This window comes from Apis cerana, linkage group LG5 (assembly GCF_029169275.1).
Source record: "Apis cerana isolate GH-2021 linkage group LG5, AcerK_1.0, whole genome shotgun sequence".
In the NCBI taxonomy this organism is placed as follows: domain Eukaryota; kingdom Metazoa; phylum Arthropoda; class Insecta; order Hymenoptera; family Apidae; genus Apis; species Apis cerana.
In genome coordinates this window covers 622,156-638,423 of record NC_083856.1, presented here as the reverse complement: position 1 = coordinate 638,423, position 16,268 = coordinate 622,156, and the positions used below count along the sequence as shown (strand labels likewise).

The following is a 16,268-nucleotide window of genomic DNA, read 5'->3' as shown; positions in this document are numbered from 1 at the left end:
TGTTCCCGCGTATATACAGTACACCATTTTCGAACCGTGTTCCGGTATTTTCGTCTCGTGCTCGTTATCTCCGTGGCTTGTGTATGTGTATGTACGTGCTCGAAGCAGCGCGATATGCGTCAGATAATGGCGTCACATCACGGCAGAGAAAATTGTCTCATGAAAAATGTACGCCCTATTGAAATTCTTGATAATAAAGTGGAACGCGAAGAAAATCGTGATCTCGCGATTAAAAACCTTTCCCTCAAAATTCTCATCCTCTTTATCTGTGTATTTACACAGCGTTTCAATCTTCCTACTTTTAATATACGTTGTATTGACGACGATCCACGAAATTTTTGATTACTGTTCATTTTGAAGGAAGAAAAAGAAAAAGAATCGTGTACGATTCTTTCTTGGAATTACCGCGTTTTCTGGCGAAGAAATGCATCCAAGGAATTAATTCACCGACATGAGATACGTACCTTCTTCCTTTCATCGTGATACGTATGCCATTACGGGGTATAATGAAAATTACCGAATATCGTATTTGCAAAGCATCGAGATTGGATGAACGATGCGTAATAATGTTTAAAGATATATATGTGAAATTATACGTTTCAAAGTAAAGGGAGTCGAAAATTTTACCATGTGAAATTCTTCACTTTTTTTTTTTTTGTTTTCAAGTTTTTGCTCTGCTTACAATTTCTTTCTTTTTTATTTCATATTTTTTTTATCTACATATTTAAATGAGTAATTTGATATGTGTAGTTTGTAAAAGTATTAAAATATCTTGTGAAAATATCGAATCAAAATATTTTTTAGAGGTCGCAAAATATATTTACTCACAAAACATATTTGAACGATATTGGATAATAGTTTTAATATTTTAAATATATGTACTTTGTATGAATTTTATAATATTTACATTAATAAATATATAATTAATATTCGCATTTTATTCTTTTATATTTATATTTTATTATATAAAATATATTTTTTTAATATGTTTAATGTAATGAAAATAAAATATTTAATATTTATTATTAATTTAGAGAATATTAATATATTCATGAGATACTTTTTCAGAGTATTTTTCAATTCTAAAAATCAAAAAGAACGTAAAAATTAGTATAAAAGAAATATCTATTTTATATATTTTAAATTTACTATTAATATATAAATATTACAGATTGTTATACATATATATATATATATATATTTTTTTTTTTTTCATATTACATATATTTTACATATTTTATATAAATGACATAAATATGTTACATAATTTTCTTTCGATATTAATTTTATTTTTAAGATTAATTAAATATTATAAATAAACATATAATATATATAATATAATATAATATAATATAATATAATATCATAAATAAAATTTCTAATTTGCAAATATAATATTGCAAAAATTAGAAAAATTCTGATAGTTTATTTGCTCTTTAGAAAAAACAAAAGAATAAAACATTACATAAAATCTTGTGGAAGATCTTTCTTTCAATTCAATTTTTTTAAATAAATAATAGCAATTAATCAAAAAACTTTTATATAGTTTTATATAATTTACATAAAATATATAATTAAAATAAATAAAAATTATAAATATTTTGCAAATACTATTATTTAACATATATTTTGTATAATAAGATACATTTTTTATATATTAATTTAAATATTTGAATTTGTTTATGCAAATTTGTTTATTGCATAAAAATCTGCAATTTAATATATAATTTATTATAAGTGTTTATTAATTTATTAATGTTAAAACGAGATGAAAATAGAACACGATATAGCGATGTAACAAGACAAAGTTTACTCTTAATTAATAAACTTCAATTGTTATAATTAAATAAATAAATAAATAAATAAATAAATAAATAAACCTTAATTAATATTTTTGTTTATATCAACTTTTATCAACGTTTGTTTTGATCTCTTTAAAATTGATTTTGCAAAGGTGTTCAACAAATTAATATCTTATATATTAATTCGATATATTAATATTTAAAATATTTAAATATTTAAATATTATATATTTATAGTTTGAAATATTTGATTATTAAATATATATATATAAATATTTAAAACATTTAAAATTTCACGCACAAATTAATTTTATACATATAGCAATTTATTAATTTTCAGAAAATGAAATATTAATATTCGCATTTTGTTTTATATATTTAAATTTTTTTATATTCAAATTTCAAGAGCTATTTATTTTATTTATAAAATTAGCTATTTATTTATAAAATTTATTTTTTCAATACTAAAACTTTAATTCATGCTTTTTTATTTTATAAAATATTTAATATTAATATTTTTCATATATATTTGCAAGTTTATACATTGTAAACTAAGGAATCATTTTTTGATAGAATTTAGTAATATTTAATGAATAAAGTAAAAATTAAAATATTTATTTCAAATATTTTATTAGATGTAATATTAAATCTTTTATCAATTTACTAATAAATTGCAAACATATAAAATTAATATTCTTCTCCATATTTAATATATATTAATTGATTGACAATATTACTTTTTAATTCGAATAACATGGATATAAATAGTAATTAAAATTATATTAATTTAACATCACATTAAACACTTAAATTTGTTTCGTTTTATGTTTAACACATTTTTTTCTTTTTTATTTATTTTTGTGCATTAATTAATTTACCAATTATTTTATCAATTTTATTTAATTTATCAATTATTTATCAATTAATTTATCAATGTAATTAAAAGTAAAAAAAATTATTAATTATTATGATTTTATTTTCTTATTTATATTTTAATTAAAAATAAAATCTCAATATATAACAATGTTATCTTAATATTGCCAATATTCTTTTTACAACATTAATTTTCAATTATATGAAAATCTAATTATTTATATATATATATATAAATAATTAGATTTTATATATATATATATAAAATCTCTTTATTTAATTATATATATATATAAAATCTCTTTTATTCATAATATTCAAAACATTTTTATAAAGTAATATAATAAATATTAAATTTAAAATAATAATGTAGAACACTTGTCTTTTCTATCACGTATACTCACTCTAATGAATACTTAATTTCGTGAGATGATTTGATACATTCAACAGACTTTTCTCGAAAAATGCGTCATAAATATTGTCGCATGCGGACACACGTTTTTTTCTCCACAATTCCTGTTCGTCAATCACAAGCATTTCCGTTTATCTGGTAATTAGGATCTCGCGCAAATACGGTGGTTACAATCGTCCCCAGAGTTTTTTGACGGATGGGTATTTATTTCTCTGCATGATTCAGTAATAGCCGGCAAAATGTTGTGGAAAAACGAAAACAAACACGGAGCAATCACACGCGTTCAAGTTTCTTTCTTTCATAAATCATGAAATATTAATTATTAAATACTGCTATAAATAATGGTCAAATTGTTGAAAAAATTATATTCACTGATTTCAATAATCTTAAAATATATTATGTATAAATATTGTTGTAAGTATAAGGACAACACTTTGAGCAATTTTTTCTTAGATATATATATAATTGGCGATCGATTTTAATTTTCGAATTATTTGCAAAAACTTTCAATATATTAATCAAGCATAAGAAATCGTTTCATGATGCGCAATAAGACAACTATTTATGGTAAATCTCTTTAAAATATTTCCTAGGAAGTTTTATAATAAGAAAGAATAATAAGAAAAAATACTCAATCAATGATTTTGAGAAAAATAAATATTCAAATATATTTAAATATATTTAAAAAGAAAATTATACATTGTTTGTTTGAATTTATTTTATATATAAATACCATGAAAAATTTCATGTCTGAATAGCAATAAATATTATAATATAACAATATAGTAATTACATATTTCATAAAATAAAACAAGCAATAAATTTTTAGAAAAAGATACCAACTTCTTATTTTAATGATTTTTTTTAATATATAATAAAATTTTTTAATATATATTATAATAATATAATATATATAATATATATATATTATAATATAATATATATCTAATATATATATTGTCAAGATTATAATGCAATGTTGCAAAGATCTTAATTAGCAATTCTTTACTAAAAAGTTATTAACAAAATGATTCTTCAAAATAGTTAAACTAGATTAAGTTATATTTAGATTAGATTATTGTTAGAAAATGTAATTAACAAAAACATTTCTTCGAAATAGTTTAAATTAAATTAAATTTTAGTTTCAATTATATTATTGCTGTTAGATAATTGATAGTCGGTCGTAGTTTATAGCAATTTAATTATTAAAATAAAGATCAAATTCAATATAAACTTTTATCCAAAAATAAATTTTTATTTGATTTCATGTGTTAATTCTAAATTTCATTTCATTTCAAAAAATTAAATAAAAATTTATTTAAAGTTAGCTAATTTAATAATTTGCATTGGATTAATTTTTTCAAATCGGACTATTATAAGACAACCAATCATTAGTTATTTAATTGAAATAGAAATTTAATTGAAATCTAAAAAATTTGTTCTAACTTATACTATTTTGAAACAATATTTTTTTGTTTTTTTTTGTGTACGAAATATAAAATTTGAATTTTCTAGATTATTATTTTATTTGTTATTGTTATTTTCTAGATGTTTATTTATGTTTGAATATCACAAATTTATTATTTACTTCTGTACGTTCTTAATGAAATAAAACATAAACATAAACTTTATTATTAAGTATAAAAATATAAAAATATAAAAAAAATAGAAAAAATACGAAAAAATTACTCAAAATAATATAATTAATTCAAAATAATTATTTCGTGGTAATTAAAATCAGTAAATATATGTATACATATATATATTTTCGATAAATTTAAGTAAATTAATAGTTTGTAATATATCCACAAAATTAAACATCATATCTGAATTATTATTTATTTATTTATAATTACTTATTTTTTAAAAATAATAAATAATTAAATAAGTAAATTTTTATTATAAATAATTAAATAATTAAATAATTATTTATTTAAATAATAAAAAATATGTTATATATATATTATATTTTTATATAATATAAATATATTACATATATTATATTATATATTATTTTAAAAATATTGTATATCATTATTTATCTAAATACATGACAATGACAAATAATTATGCAAATATTGTAATTATGACCATGTTTTTATTTAAAAATATTTTTTTTATAATTTGTTACCAATCTTTAAATATAAATATTCAAATGAAACTTTCCGAATTCCATTACCATATTTTTAACATTATAATATCCACACGTTTACTTTTCAAAAAAGGAAATCAAGAAACGTTAACATCAAAAAATGCCAAAGAAGAAATCAATGAGAATAGATTCGTTTCGAAAAAAAAAGGACATTATTGATTTCAGATCTTTTCACATCTTATCATCGGAGACAATTGAAACAACCAATATATCAGAAGCACAAGCTCTTCGAATGGTAATTACAGAGTTGGTCAACCTGTTCGATAGTTTACGTTATCTAAGGTTTAGCGCCAGATGTGCATGTAGTCAATTTCCTTTGTGATATAGTGTGTAGGTATGGTGTAATGTGGCATGCACACGAAAGACATCGTCGATTGCCAGGAACCATACAATATAACGTTGGTCGCTCGAGGGTATGCGGTACAACGCGAGAGGGTAAGCATTAGGACATGTATATCGTGGATCGGCGTAATTGTGGCAATGACGACGGAAGTGTCAGATTAGAATCTGAGATGCTCTCGGGAGCACGCGATGCTTGTCCTAACTTCTGAAACTATTAGGCGGACGGCTCGACGGTTGCACCCTTAAACGATCTATCTACCAGTGGTGCTCCCATATTGGTATCATTCATGGACATATCGGTCTTCAGAATGTGCCCTTCTTGCTTAGAACCGATAGCTTCGAATCATTTTGCCTTTTTAAAAGGTGATCCGTTTATTGGAATATTAATCATTCTTCTATTTATTAATTTATTGTTCGATGTTTCCTTATTGAATGAATTTTAAACTTTGTTTCAATATTTTATTAAAGATAAACGGATTATTTAGTAATGATTTGAAAATTTTTGAATAATTTTAAATATTTCTTAATTTTTTTTTTATATTAAGTTTTAGAAAGAATTAATTTAACTATTTTTTTTTCTTTTTACTTTTTTTTCTATATAAATTGTTAAAAAATAAGAAAGTATTAATTAAAGTATAGAACAAAATCTTTTTCATATTTACTGAATATTATAATTGGATTAGGAATATTATAATTGAATTTTTGATAATTAATTATTATTTTATTTATTTATTTCTAATTATTTGTAATTATTAAATATTTGTAATTATAGAAATTTTTTAAGAAAATTTTTAACATTTAATAATTTTTTATAATGCAATGAAATATTTTATATTCAGGTTTTAAACTGCTGTTTATGAAAATGATTAAATTTCATTGTTTCGTGAAATATTTTCATGTTTTTTATATTTTAAAAAAAACTTATTATTACTTATAGTGATAAATAATGATTTGAGTTTTTTTAATAATACAATAATTTACTTAAATTTATAATAATTTATAATAATTTATAATTATTAATATAATTTAAAAATTATTTATATAATATATTTAATTTATTTATATATAATAATTTATTATTTCATATTTTTTCTTTTATTCTTTAAAAAATTAATTGATTAATAGATAATTGAAATGAAACTCTAATTTATCTTTAATAACTGATTTTAGGTATTTAGTATTTAATTAATTTAGAAATTTAATTTGAAATTAAATATTATATAATTCATAATTTTTTTACAACTTTGAATATTTCATGTTTATCTAAATATTTTATACTGATTAATTTTTTTTTTTAATTTCTACATCTAATCAGTGTTTGATAGAATATCTTAATTTTTGTTTATATATAGTAGTTTTAAAACATTTTAATTCTATATTTATGTCTCATTATTTTTAAATAATTTTAGTAATCTGTTTTCCAATTTTTTAATATTATTTCACATATTTAATAACTTTTTAATATTTTATTTTTATATATCTATTTTATAATTTTAAATATTTGATTTTTAATCATTTTTATTCATTTTATACGAATAAATGATAAACATCTTATGAAATAAAAATTTTTAAAAAAACTTTAATGAGAATATATCATAATATAGAAAGTTATTCTAATTATTCTTGAATCTATAAGTTTTTATTTATATTTATTTAAATTATAATATAACACAAGTATTTTTATTTCGTACTTATTAGTAGTTTATTTATAAAGATATTTTATAAATCATTAGAGTATAAATCATAGATCATCTTTAAACGAAATGAAAATTATTGTTTTTAAATTAAAATCTAATGCTCTTACGTTTCATACTTTAGATAGTTTATTAACGAAAGATATAATTTAGTAACTAACAAATGATATTTCCTTTTTTAAATTACATATTCACATTTCGTATTTTCCAGTTAAATCATTTTTCTTTATAAATAAAATTAATATTAATTGCATGATCAAAACACATTATAAATTTATATAAATAATAATAAAAAAAATAGGAAGTTAAAATATACATTATATATAATTATTAATCAAAAAAATATTCTAAATGAAAGCATTATTATCAACATCCATAAATCATACAATAAATAATTAAAATCAATAATCAAAATAACGTTAAGTTCTATGTATCTAAATAAACTATATAATATTAATTTTTATCCAAGAACAATATTAGATATCGATTTCAATTTTTATTTAAGTATGATCAATTATTTAAATATATTATTCAACTAATATTATTTACCTATCATATCTATTATTTAAAAATACTATGATAATTCAGGACTTTTATTAACTTTTATTAAAATTCTATTTAATATTATAAATGTGCAAATAATAACAACAAAACATATTTTAATAATTAATCATTAATCTAATTATTTATACTCAAAAATTATAATCATTGCAATTATAACAATATCATTGCAATATCACAGTTACATTGATTGAATAAAAATTTAATTATTAATCGTTATTAATAATCAAAATATTTTTTGTTAAAAAAACGTCAGACTATCTCTATAATTAGATATAACAATAGTAACAATTTACAAAAATATAATATAATAATTAAAATTCCAAGAAAAAAATTATAAAATAATTAAATTTATACAAAATATCTTACGAGAAAATACCTTCCCATCTTCTTCATTGTACCATATCGGTGGCATGGTGGGCACCCTAGAGAAATCGGCGATCTTGAAAATCTGTGTACGACGAATAACATTTCCATCGCATTAGTTCCATCCTGCATAAAATTATCCAGGGCCCGAGTATAAGTTCATTAGCAAGTTAAATGAACGTTGGCCAGATTGAGCACCACTGAGCCCACTCGAAAGGACCGTCAAAAAGAAATAGGACGCATTTGCGAGGAACAGATGACCCCTCTCCATGATAAACCGGGGCTAAACTGTAATAAAGTATGGTACGCATTATCTACCTATCTTTGGGACCTTACTTGATATCTGATTCACTGGCACAACTAACGTGTTTCACCTGTGAACGACATATGGCCCGCTGCTGCCCCTTTCAACAATAGTATGACCACTTTCGCGTTAATTTGTCGATAAGATAATGACGATTCCCAGGTTGGAAGGAAAAATATCAAAGGCTAATCATTAATAATGATCAATCATAAAACTATTGCTCGTCATGGAATTGTAAATTTTATAAGTGTGAATCAGAAATAATTTTTTGTAAGTGCAACATTATTTGCATACTTATAAAATAGATACTAAATATGATTAATAAACAAATTTCTTTTTATCATATAATATATTAAAAAATAAGGAATAATAATTAATATAAATAGATTTATATCAAAATCAAATTAAAATTAAGATTACTACTGAATTTAAATTAATAGCAATAGGATATTAGTGAAAATAAATAAATTTCAAATTTTTTGATTATAAATAATTCTTTACATTTTTTAGTCTTGAAAATTTATTTGCATATAGAAAATGAAATTAAATAATTGATTATTTGTTATTTATCTATTTTCTATATTAGAAAAAATATAAATAATAAAATAAAAATCAATTATATAAATGAATTTGTTGTATATGCAAATTAGAATAAAATATATTTAAAGTATATTCAAAAAATTAAAATAAAACTTTTTATTATTAACTTTTAAGAAAGTATAAAAAAAAAATTCTCAAAATTAGAATTAAAAAGCAAAAATTTTATTTGCAAAAATGAAATGTAAAAAATATTAAAAATATTATAAAGAAAAATCACAATAGAAAAGGAAAATAAAACTGCAATAAATATTTATAATATATGATATTTTTAACGTAAATTTTTTTAGCGTATAATTTTTTTACTCTAATAATTCTATATTTATGACAAAAAAGTCAAACTGATTCATTTATACATTTTATTATTGAATTCTTATCATCGTTCTCATTATCAATAAAAAATCATAGAATAAAAGATAGAATCGACATTGAATCGATAAAATTATTTTATATCTCAATAAACAGCACAATTAAATTTCAAAGATATCAAATTAATTTTAAATCTTATTATATTAAATTTTTTTCAAAGCATCAAAATCTATATAACTTTACTACATTATTCCTATCTATATACATTTTATAAAATTTAACTTTCTTAATTAGAATATGTCAATATATTTAGATTTTAGTAGATTGGTAAAATTGATTATTATATAATAATATATAAATTAATACATTAATAATATAATAATATATACTAATTATTTCCAGATACCTTGTTAATTTTCTATATTGAAATTTTCCAAGATCTGTGTCCGATATGATTCTTTATTAGAATTTAATTCGAATCTTTATTCAAAAATTTTTATATTAAAATTTATGATTATTATTTTAGCAAGTGGCCACACCTACAGTTGTAAAGAAAATTTTACGAATGAAACAAGAACAACCGACAATGTTCGCTTGGGAAATTCGAGAACAACTTGCGCGACAAGGAGCTTGTGATCCTCAAAGTTTACCTTCTGTTTCTTCGGTAAATCGAATTCTTCGAGGCGGTGGACTTCATACCGATCATACGGGAATTGAGGGTAGTTCTCAGAGCAACTATACCTCGCAAATTTCTTCAAGTGTCGCTAACAGAGGTAAATTTTTATTGTTATGAAATAAAATCTTTTTTTAATTGATAATAAATTTTTAATTCATTTCACAAACTCGAATCAGGAATCTTAGTTTTCAATCAAAAATCTATATCAAAATTAATTTATTTTTATAGTGCTATTATTAGGAAAATTACATCGCGTCGTAAATATTGTCGATTAAATGATTCCTTAAACATCTGTTTATATCTCAAAATTACGATTGGAATTATATATATATATATATATAATAAATCAAATCAAATCAATATTAAAATAAATATATTAAAAAATGAAAAAAAAAAGGAAATGCATTATAGAATTGTAACAATTGAAAAGAGAGAAAAAAAAAGAAAGGAAAAAAGAAGAATAGGGGAAAATAAAAAGAGAAAAGAAATTATAAAATACCCTGTCGGCAATTGACTTGAACATGCTGTATCCTGATAACTAACATGCAAGTTATAAGAATTTGATTTGCCTCAAAATTTATCTTGTTTATTCCGTAAATTGTTTATAAAGCTACGATTTTTTTTTCTTTTTTAATTGATATAAAACTATAAGCATAATATTTATATATTGTTCAATCATAGAATCCGTCGTATTGTATGACACGATATCTTGTGCTAACTATATTATTTTTTAATTAGATTTAATTAAATTTTTTTAGTAATTTTAATATTTTAAATATTCTAAAAAATATTAATAACTAAAAATATTAAAATTTTAATATATTATATTAAATTTAATTTATTATATTTAATATTAATTATAAAATAAATTTAAAAATTTCGATTGTTAATTCGTTTATATTTGAAATTTTAAATATTTAAATCTGTATTCCTATTTGTTTAAATATTAACTAATATTATTTGTATAAATTGCTTATATAATATAATAATTTTATATAATATTATATTATATATAATATAATATAAAATTTATAATATTTTATATAATATTATAATTATAATTGTCACTTATTATAAAAGTAAATCATTTTTTCTCTATTTTTCTCATTTATTTCAAAAAATTATTTATGAATATAAATATTGTATATTGATTTAATTTAAAATAACAAATGAAGATAAAAAAATAATCATGATTGCAATAAATTTTGTAAATATTTCATATAATGTATGTATAACATAATGATTTTATGAGAAATAAAAGTAATACAATTCAGAATTTCAACTTAACGATATTTTTAATTCAGGAAAACATTAAATATTAATAAAATATATTGTTTGTTAAATTATGTTTTTAATTATATTTATTATCAATATTTATTATCATTATATTATATTAGCAATAATTTTTATTTTTATTTTTATTTGTAGACGCACTTATGAGGACGGATTATCAGTTGTTTTATCCAGGAACATTGGGACCATTACATATTTCTACGACTTCTGGTAATACCAGCACGCCATCTTGGAATCCAAGCTTTTACTCATCTCTTTATCAAGCAACAACATTGCATTTGCATCATGGAATGCAATCATTTACGTAAATATAACTTAATTTTTTCCTTAAATAATTATCTTTTTTTTAATTAGTTTTCTTAATTTTTCAAATAATAATAAATAATACAAATATCATTTATGCCATTTGGAATATAATAATAATTGATAGCTATAAATAAAAGAAATTATAATCAAGTATTTATATTTTTCCTCCATTTCATTCATTCAAATAATGAAAATTTTTTATAGTTTCTAAAAATAAGAAACATATTCAAAATTATTTAATTATTAAATATATAAAATACAATATTTAAATACAATATATAAATAAAATATAAATAAAGTAGAAAAAAAATAAATAAGATAAATTAATAAATAAGTTTATATTTAAAAACATTAATATAAAAAAATCTATGCAAAAATTAATTTAATTAATTTTATTATATCTGTAATCTTTTTATTTAAAAAAGCAGAAAATTTATACTACCCAATTAAAAATTAATCTGTCAAATAATTAAAATATATTAAATAAACAATTAAAAATTTATGTATTGTAGATCGTTAGATGTAGAACGTCTCTCGGAGCAAAATGGACCAACAAATCAAGTTGATTTGAAATCCAGTTCGAGTTCAATGGCAGGCAGTGATGATTCCTTGGACAAAAGCGATCTAGAAGAAAACACGGAATCCCAGGATCATTACAAATCATTTCAAAATTCATCTATTATTCTAGAACTTGGCCAAAAAATCGGTAGCGATCATAGTGCATTCGTGAGACATAATACATCCGGTTCATCTATAAATCTCGATAATCGACAGAGCTCATCTCCGGCGACCAGTGATAAGCAGAAGATAATGTCACCGCGAATTTTGAAAACCGGAAATGAGCAGAACACTATGGCCAAAGAAATGGCGGTCGAGGAAAGACCGACGCAACCCCAGAGAAAGAGAAATCCTTATTCGATAGAGGAACTTTTGAAAAAAGATGAGGGCAAAAGCACCTCGAAGAGGCCGAAATTAACGAATCTCGATGTAGTTCAACCTTGTGGAATTATCTTGAATAAGGAAATCTGAAGGATTGTGATTGGGAAGGGAGAAGAAAATTTCAGGATCTGGTGATAGAGGCTAAAAAGATGATCGTCTGGATTTGTGAGAATTTTCGATACAAAAATAAATAAGGTGGATATGTATGAATATGTGTAAAAGATGCTGAAAATGAACATGGAATTGTTTTAAGATATAAAGGGAACTAGAAAAGAGAAAATTATATAATTAAAAGAATGATTAATGAATATGATTAACTAGGTTTATATTTGGTATCAGTGGCTATTCGTGACACTTTTAGAATTTAATGATATAAAAAATTAAAATATTTATTGATTTAACATAATAATCCTTAATAATTTATTGTAATAATTTCTGAGTAACTTGTTAAATAAAATAAGAAATGTCTTTTTTTTAACGCTAATTTGTTTATTAATATAACAATCATATATTTTAAATGAAAAAATCACAGTATATATAAATATGTTTTACAATGAGATAATTTTTCAATAATTTAAATAAAATTATTACAAAATTTTTTTTTCTGTAGCAAAAAGTTATAAATAAAATTTACAAATATGAAAATGAAATTTATAATTTTATTTTAATAAAATATTTGATTATTGGATATAAATATTAATTAATAATAAATATTAATAATAAATATTAAGGATAAAAATATGATTCTACTTAATATCAAATATAAACTCACTGATCAATCTAATTTATTCGATGAAAGAATCAATGAATGATATTTTTAAATACTGAAAAATATTCATACGTGTACATTTTAATTATCTTTTAGATTGCATTAAAAAATATTTACAGAATTATGAAAAGAATAAACAAATATTATCTTTTTCCAAAAATATAAATGAAATCTTAAATTTGATTAAAAAATTAAACAAATTCAGAATAATATATTTTATTTAAAATACTTTTTTCAAAATAATTCTTTAATCTTTTAAAAAAAACTAGTATTTGATTAATTTTTACGAAATTTATTTATTAAGTAATTAATTAACACATTGTTTCAAAAGGATTAAAATGCATTTACTAATTAAAAATTCAAAATGATCAATGTAAAACATATAAGATAAAATGTAATATAATTTATTAAAAAGAAAAAAATAGCAAAGTTGAATACTAATTTCTAAAAAAATAAAAACAAAAAAAGAGATTTTATCAATGTTCGAAAATCTCGAAAATTAAAACGATCGTCATTATATTATCGACACGAAGAAAAGTATAAATTGTATGTAACATTAGCATGAATCGTCGATTATATATTGTTGACTGCAATATCGTAGATTAAACATAAGTCTGTTAAACTAATTTATAATTAAATTATTTTTATTCATTCTTTCATATCTGATATCTCGATGATTTATTTCTTTTAAAATAAATAAATATTGTCAACATACATATGGATAATAACATCGCGATGAAACTTATGAATATTAAATTTTACAATTTATGATTTTCAGCAAAACCAATTTTGTGATTTCTGAATATTAAAATTTTTTTATCGTGTAATTTGTGTGTGGTATAATTTCATTTTGTGAGCAGGACGATGCCATATTATTATGTATGATATTTAATTTTTATTTGATCAAAGACACTTTGACATATTCCAATAAAATAAAATGATTAGTAACCTTAACAAAAATGCTTATTTTTATTTATCATGTTAGAATAAAAAATTTCAATCTATTCGAATTCATATTTTAACAATATTAATCAAAATTTTAATTATGAATATAATTAATTATAATTTTAATTAAATATTTTTTTCGAATATTTCGAATATTAATAATTATTAATATAATATTAATATGGTAAATATTAAATATAACTAAATTAATTAAATAAAAATGTTCAATTTAGATAAAATTTTCTTTCTAATATTTTTATGTCTACAATATCTATATATTTATGATCATATATTATAGTTTATAATATTATAATATGATTTGTAATATATATTTTATAATCTTATATTATGGATTATTCAATTAACGAATTAAATTTTCTATTTCATTAAATTTTTTTACTCAATATAGATAAATTACTAATTTCAAAGAAATAATTTTTAAAATAATTTTTTGAGTATAAATATTAAAATGATGCTTGCATTACAAAGAATTATGTTACTGAAAAATTTATTTAATAATTTTAATCAACATCCATCTTAGCGGAACTAAATAATTCATTTGAATAACGTAAATTCATTTCAATATGATTTTCGAAAAGAATCTTTCATGGAACGTCGTGAAATAATTTTAATTTTGATAAAAAAAAAATCAGCAAAACATATTAAAACAAAAGCCAAGCTCATTAGAAATCATGATTAACATATAACCCGAAAACTTGATAGGAAGTGCAATTAAAGTTCAATAAAGCAGTGACAATAAAAACATATATCAACATATAGAATAGTCAGTATACAAATAATAAAATCATAAATGATTTTAGACTTAAATGTTTCATATGTGAACATTAATACGTGTATATTTTATAAAATATGACAGAGATGATGGTCTCTGTAAAAAGAAAATGAAATTAAATAATAAATAAAGAATCGCATTTTATGGACGATCTTTTTTCTTTTGCATTTACAATATTATAAAAATTTTTATTCATCTTTTCATCGCAAATTAATTAATGCATCATAAAATACTAAAATAAATACTAAAATACATCGCAGATTAATTAATGCATCATAAAATACTAACACATCGATATTATCTATTTATTCGTCTTCTTTTGAACAATACTTATTCACAAATTCTGATATTTTAACGAGTCACTATTCCTCGAATTATAATAATGCTAATGATAATAAAAAAAATTTTAAAAATACAAATCTAAAACTAATTTTTATTTATTGAATAGCAATGTTTAAAACAAATAGATTAAAGATTACATTAAATTCGAATAATATAAAAAAATAATTTAAAATTATTATTAAACAAATTTATTCTCTTTTTAGAGTTTTTCATTTCAAATCCTGCTATTTTAAATTTCAAGAAAAAAATTAATATATATAATTCCAATGTTACATATTTATCTTTGAATTTTAATAATTGCACAATTATGAAAATGATTAATAATAAAATTTACAACATTATAAATAAGCAATTCATATTATTCTATTAATTATACTTATAGATGAAATATAGAATATAAATTAATATTCATTACTTTTTAAGAATTCAGTAATCATCAAATTTTTTTACCATTTTCGTATTAACATGCGATGTTACCGATTCAGTATAGAAAACGATTCTAAAATTATTAGCAATCGGAATAAAAATTTCAATTTTGCTAAAATAAAAATTCTAAATAATTATTTAAGAAGAAAGAATTAAGTAATTATTTTTAATACAAAAACTAATTTTTATAATCTTTCTTTGAAAATTATATAAAAAATATATAAAAATATATAAAAAAAATATTATTTAACAATTTTTAAATAAAATATTATTAAAAATCTGGAAAACTATTATTATATATATATATATTATACATAATTTAAAATTTATTTTATTACTTATTAAAATTTACTAAAAAAATTTATTT

At 19.8% G+C, this 16,268-nt stretch overlaps 1 protein-coding gene across 4 annotated transcripts in view; it reads left to right on the top strand.

Annotated features, from left to right (window-relative positions):
• The window catches only part of LOC108001314 (paired box pox-neuro protein), a 90,099-nt gene extending 75,744 nt beyond the window's left edge, over positions 1-14,355 (top strand). For 2 of the 4 annotated variants that reach the window (XM_062075737.1, XM_062075738.1), the window contains 3 exons: positions 9,939-10,185; positions 11,517-11,685; positions 12,200-13,208. In XM_062075737.1, coding sequence (XP_061931721.1) covers positions 9,939-10,185; positions 11,517-11,685; positions 12,200-12,716 — 933 coding nt within the window. In that variant the 3' untranslated portion in view covers positions 12,717-13,208. Of the gene's footprint in view, positions 1-9,619; positions 9,740-9,938; positions 10,186-11,516; positions 11,686-12,199 lie in introns of those variants that run through there. The other 2 variants (XM_062075741.1, XM_017062262.3) reach the window with 2 other exon arrangements.
• The last annotated feature ends 1,913 nt before the right edge of the window (positions 14,356-16,268 follow it).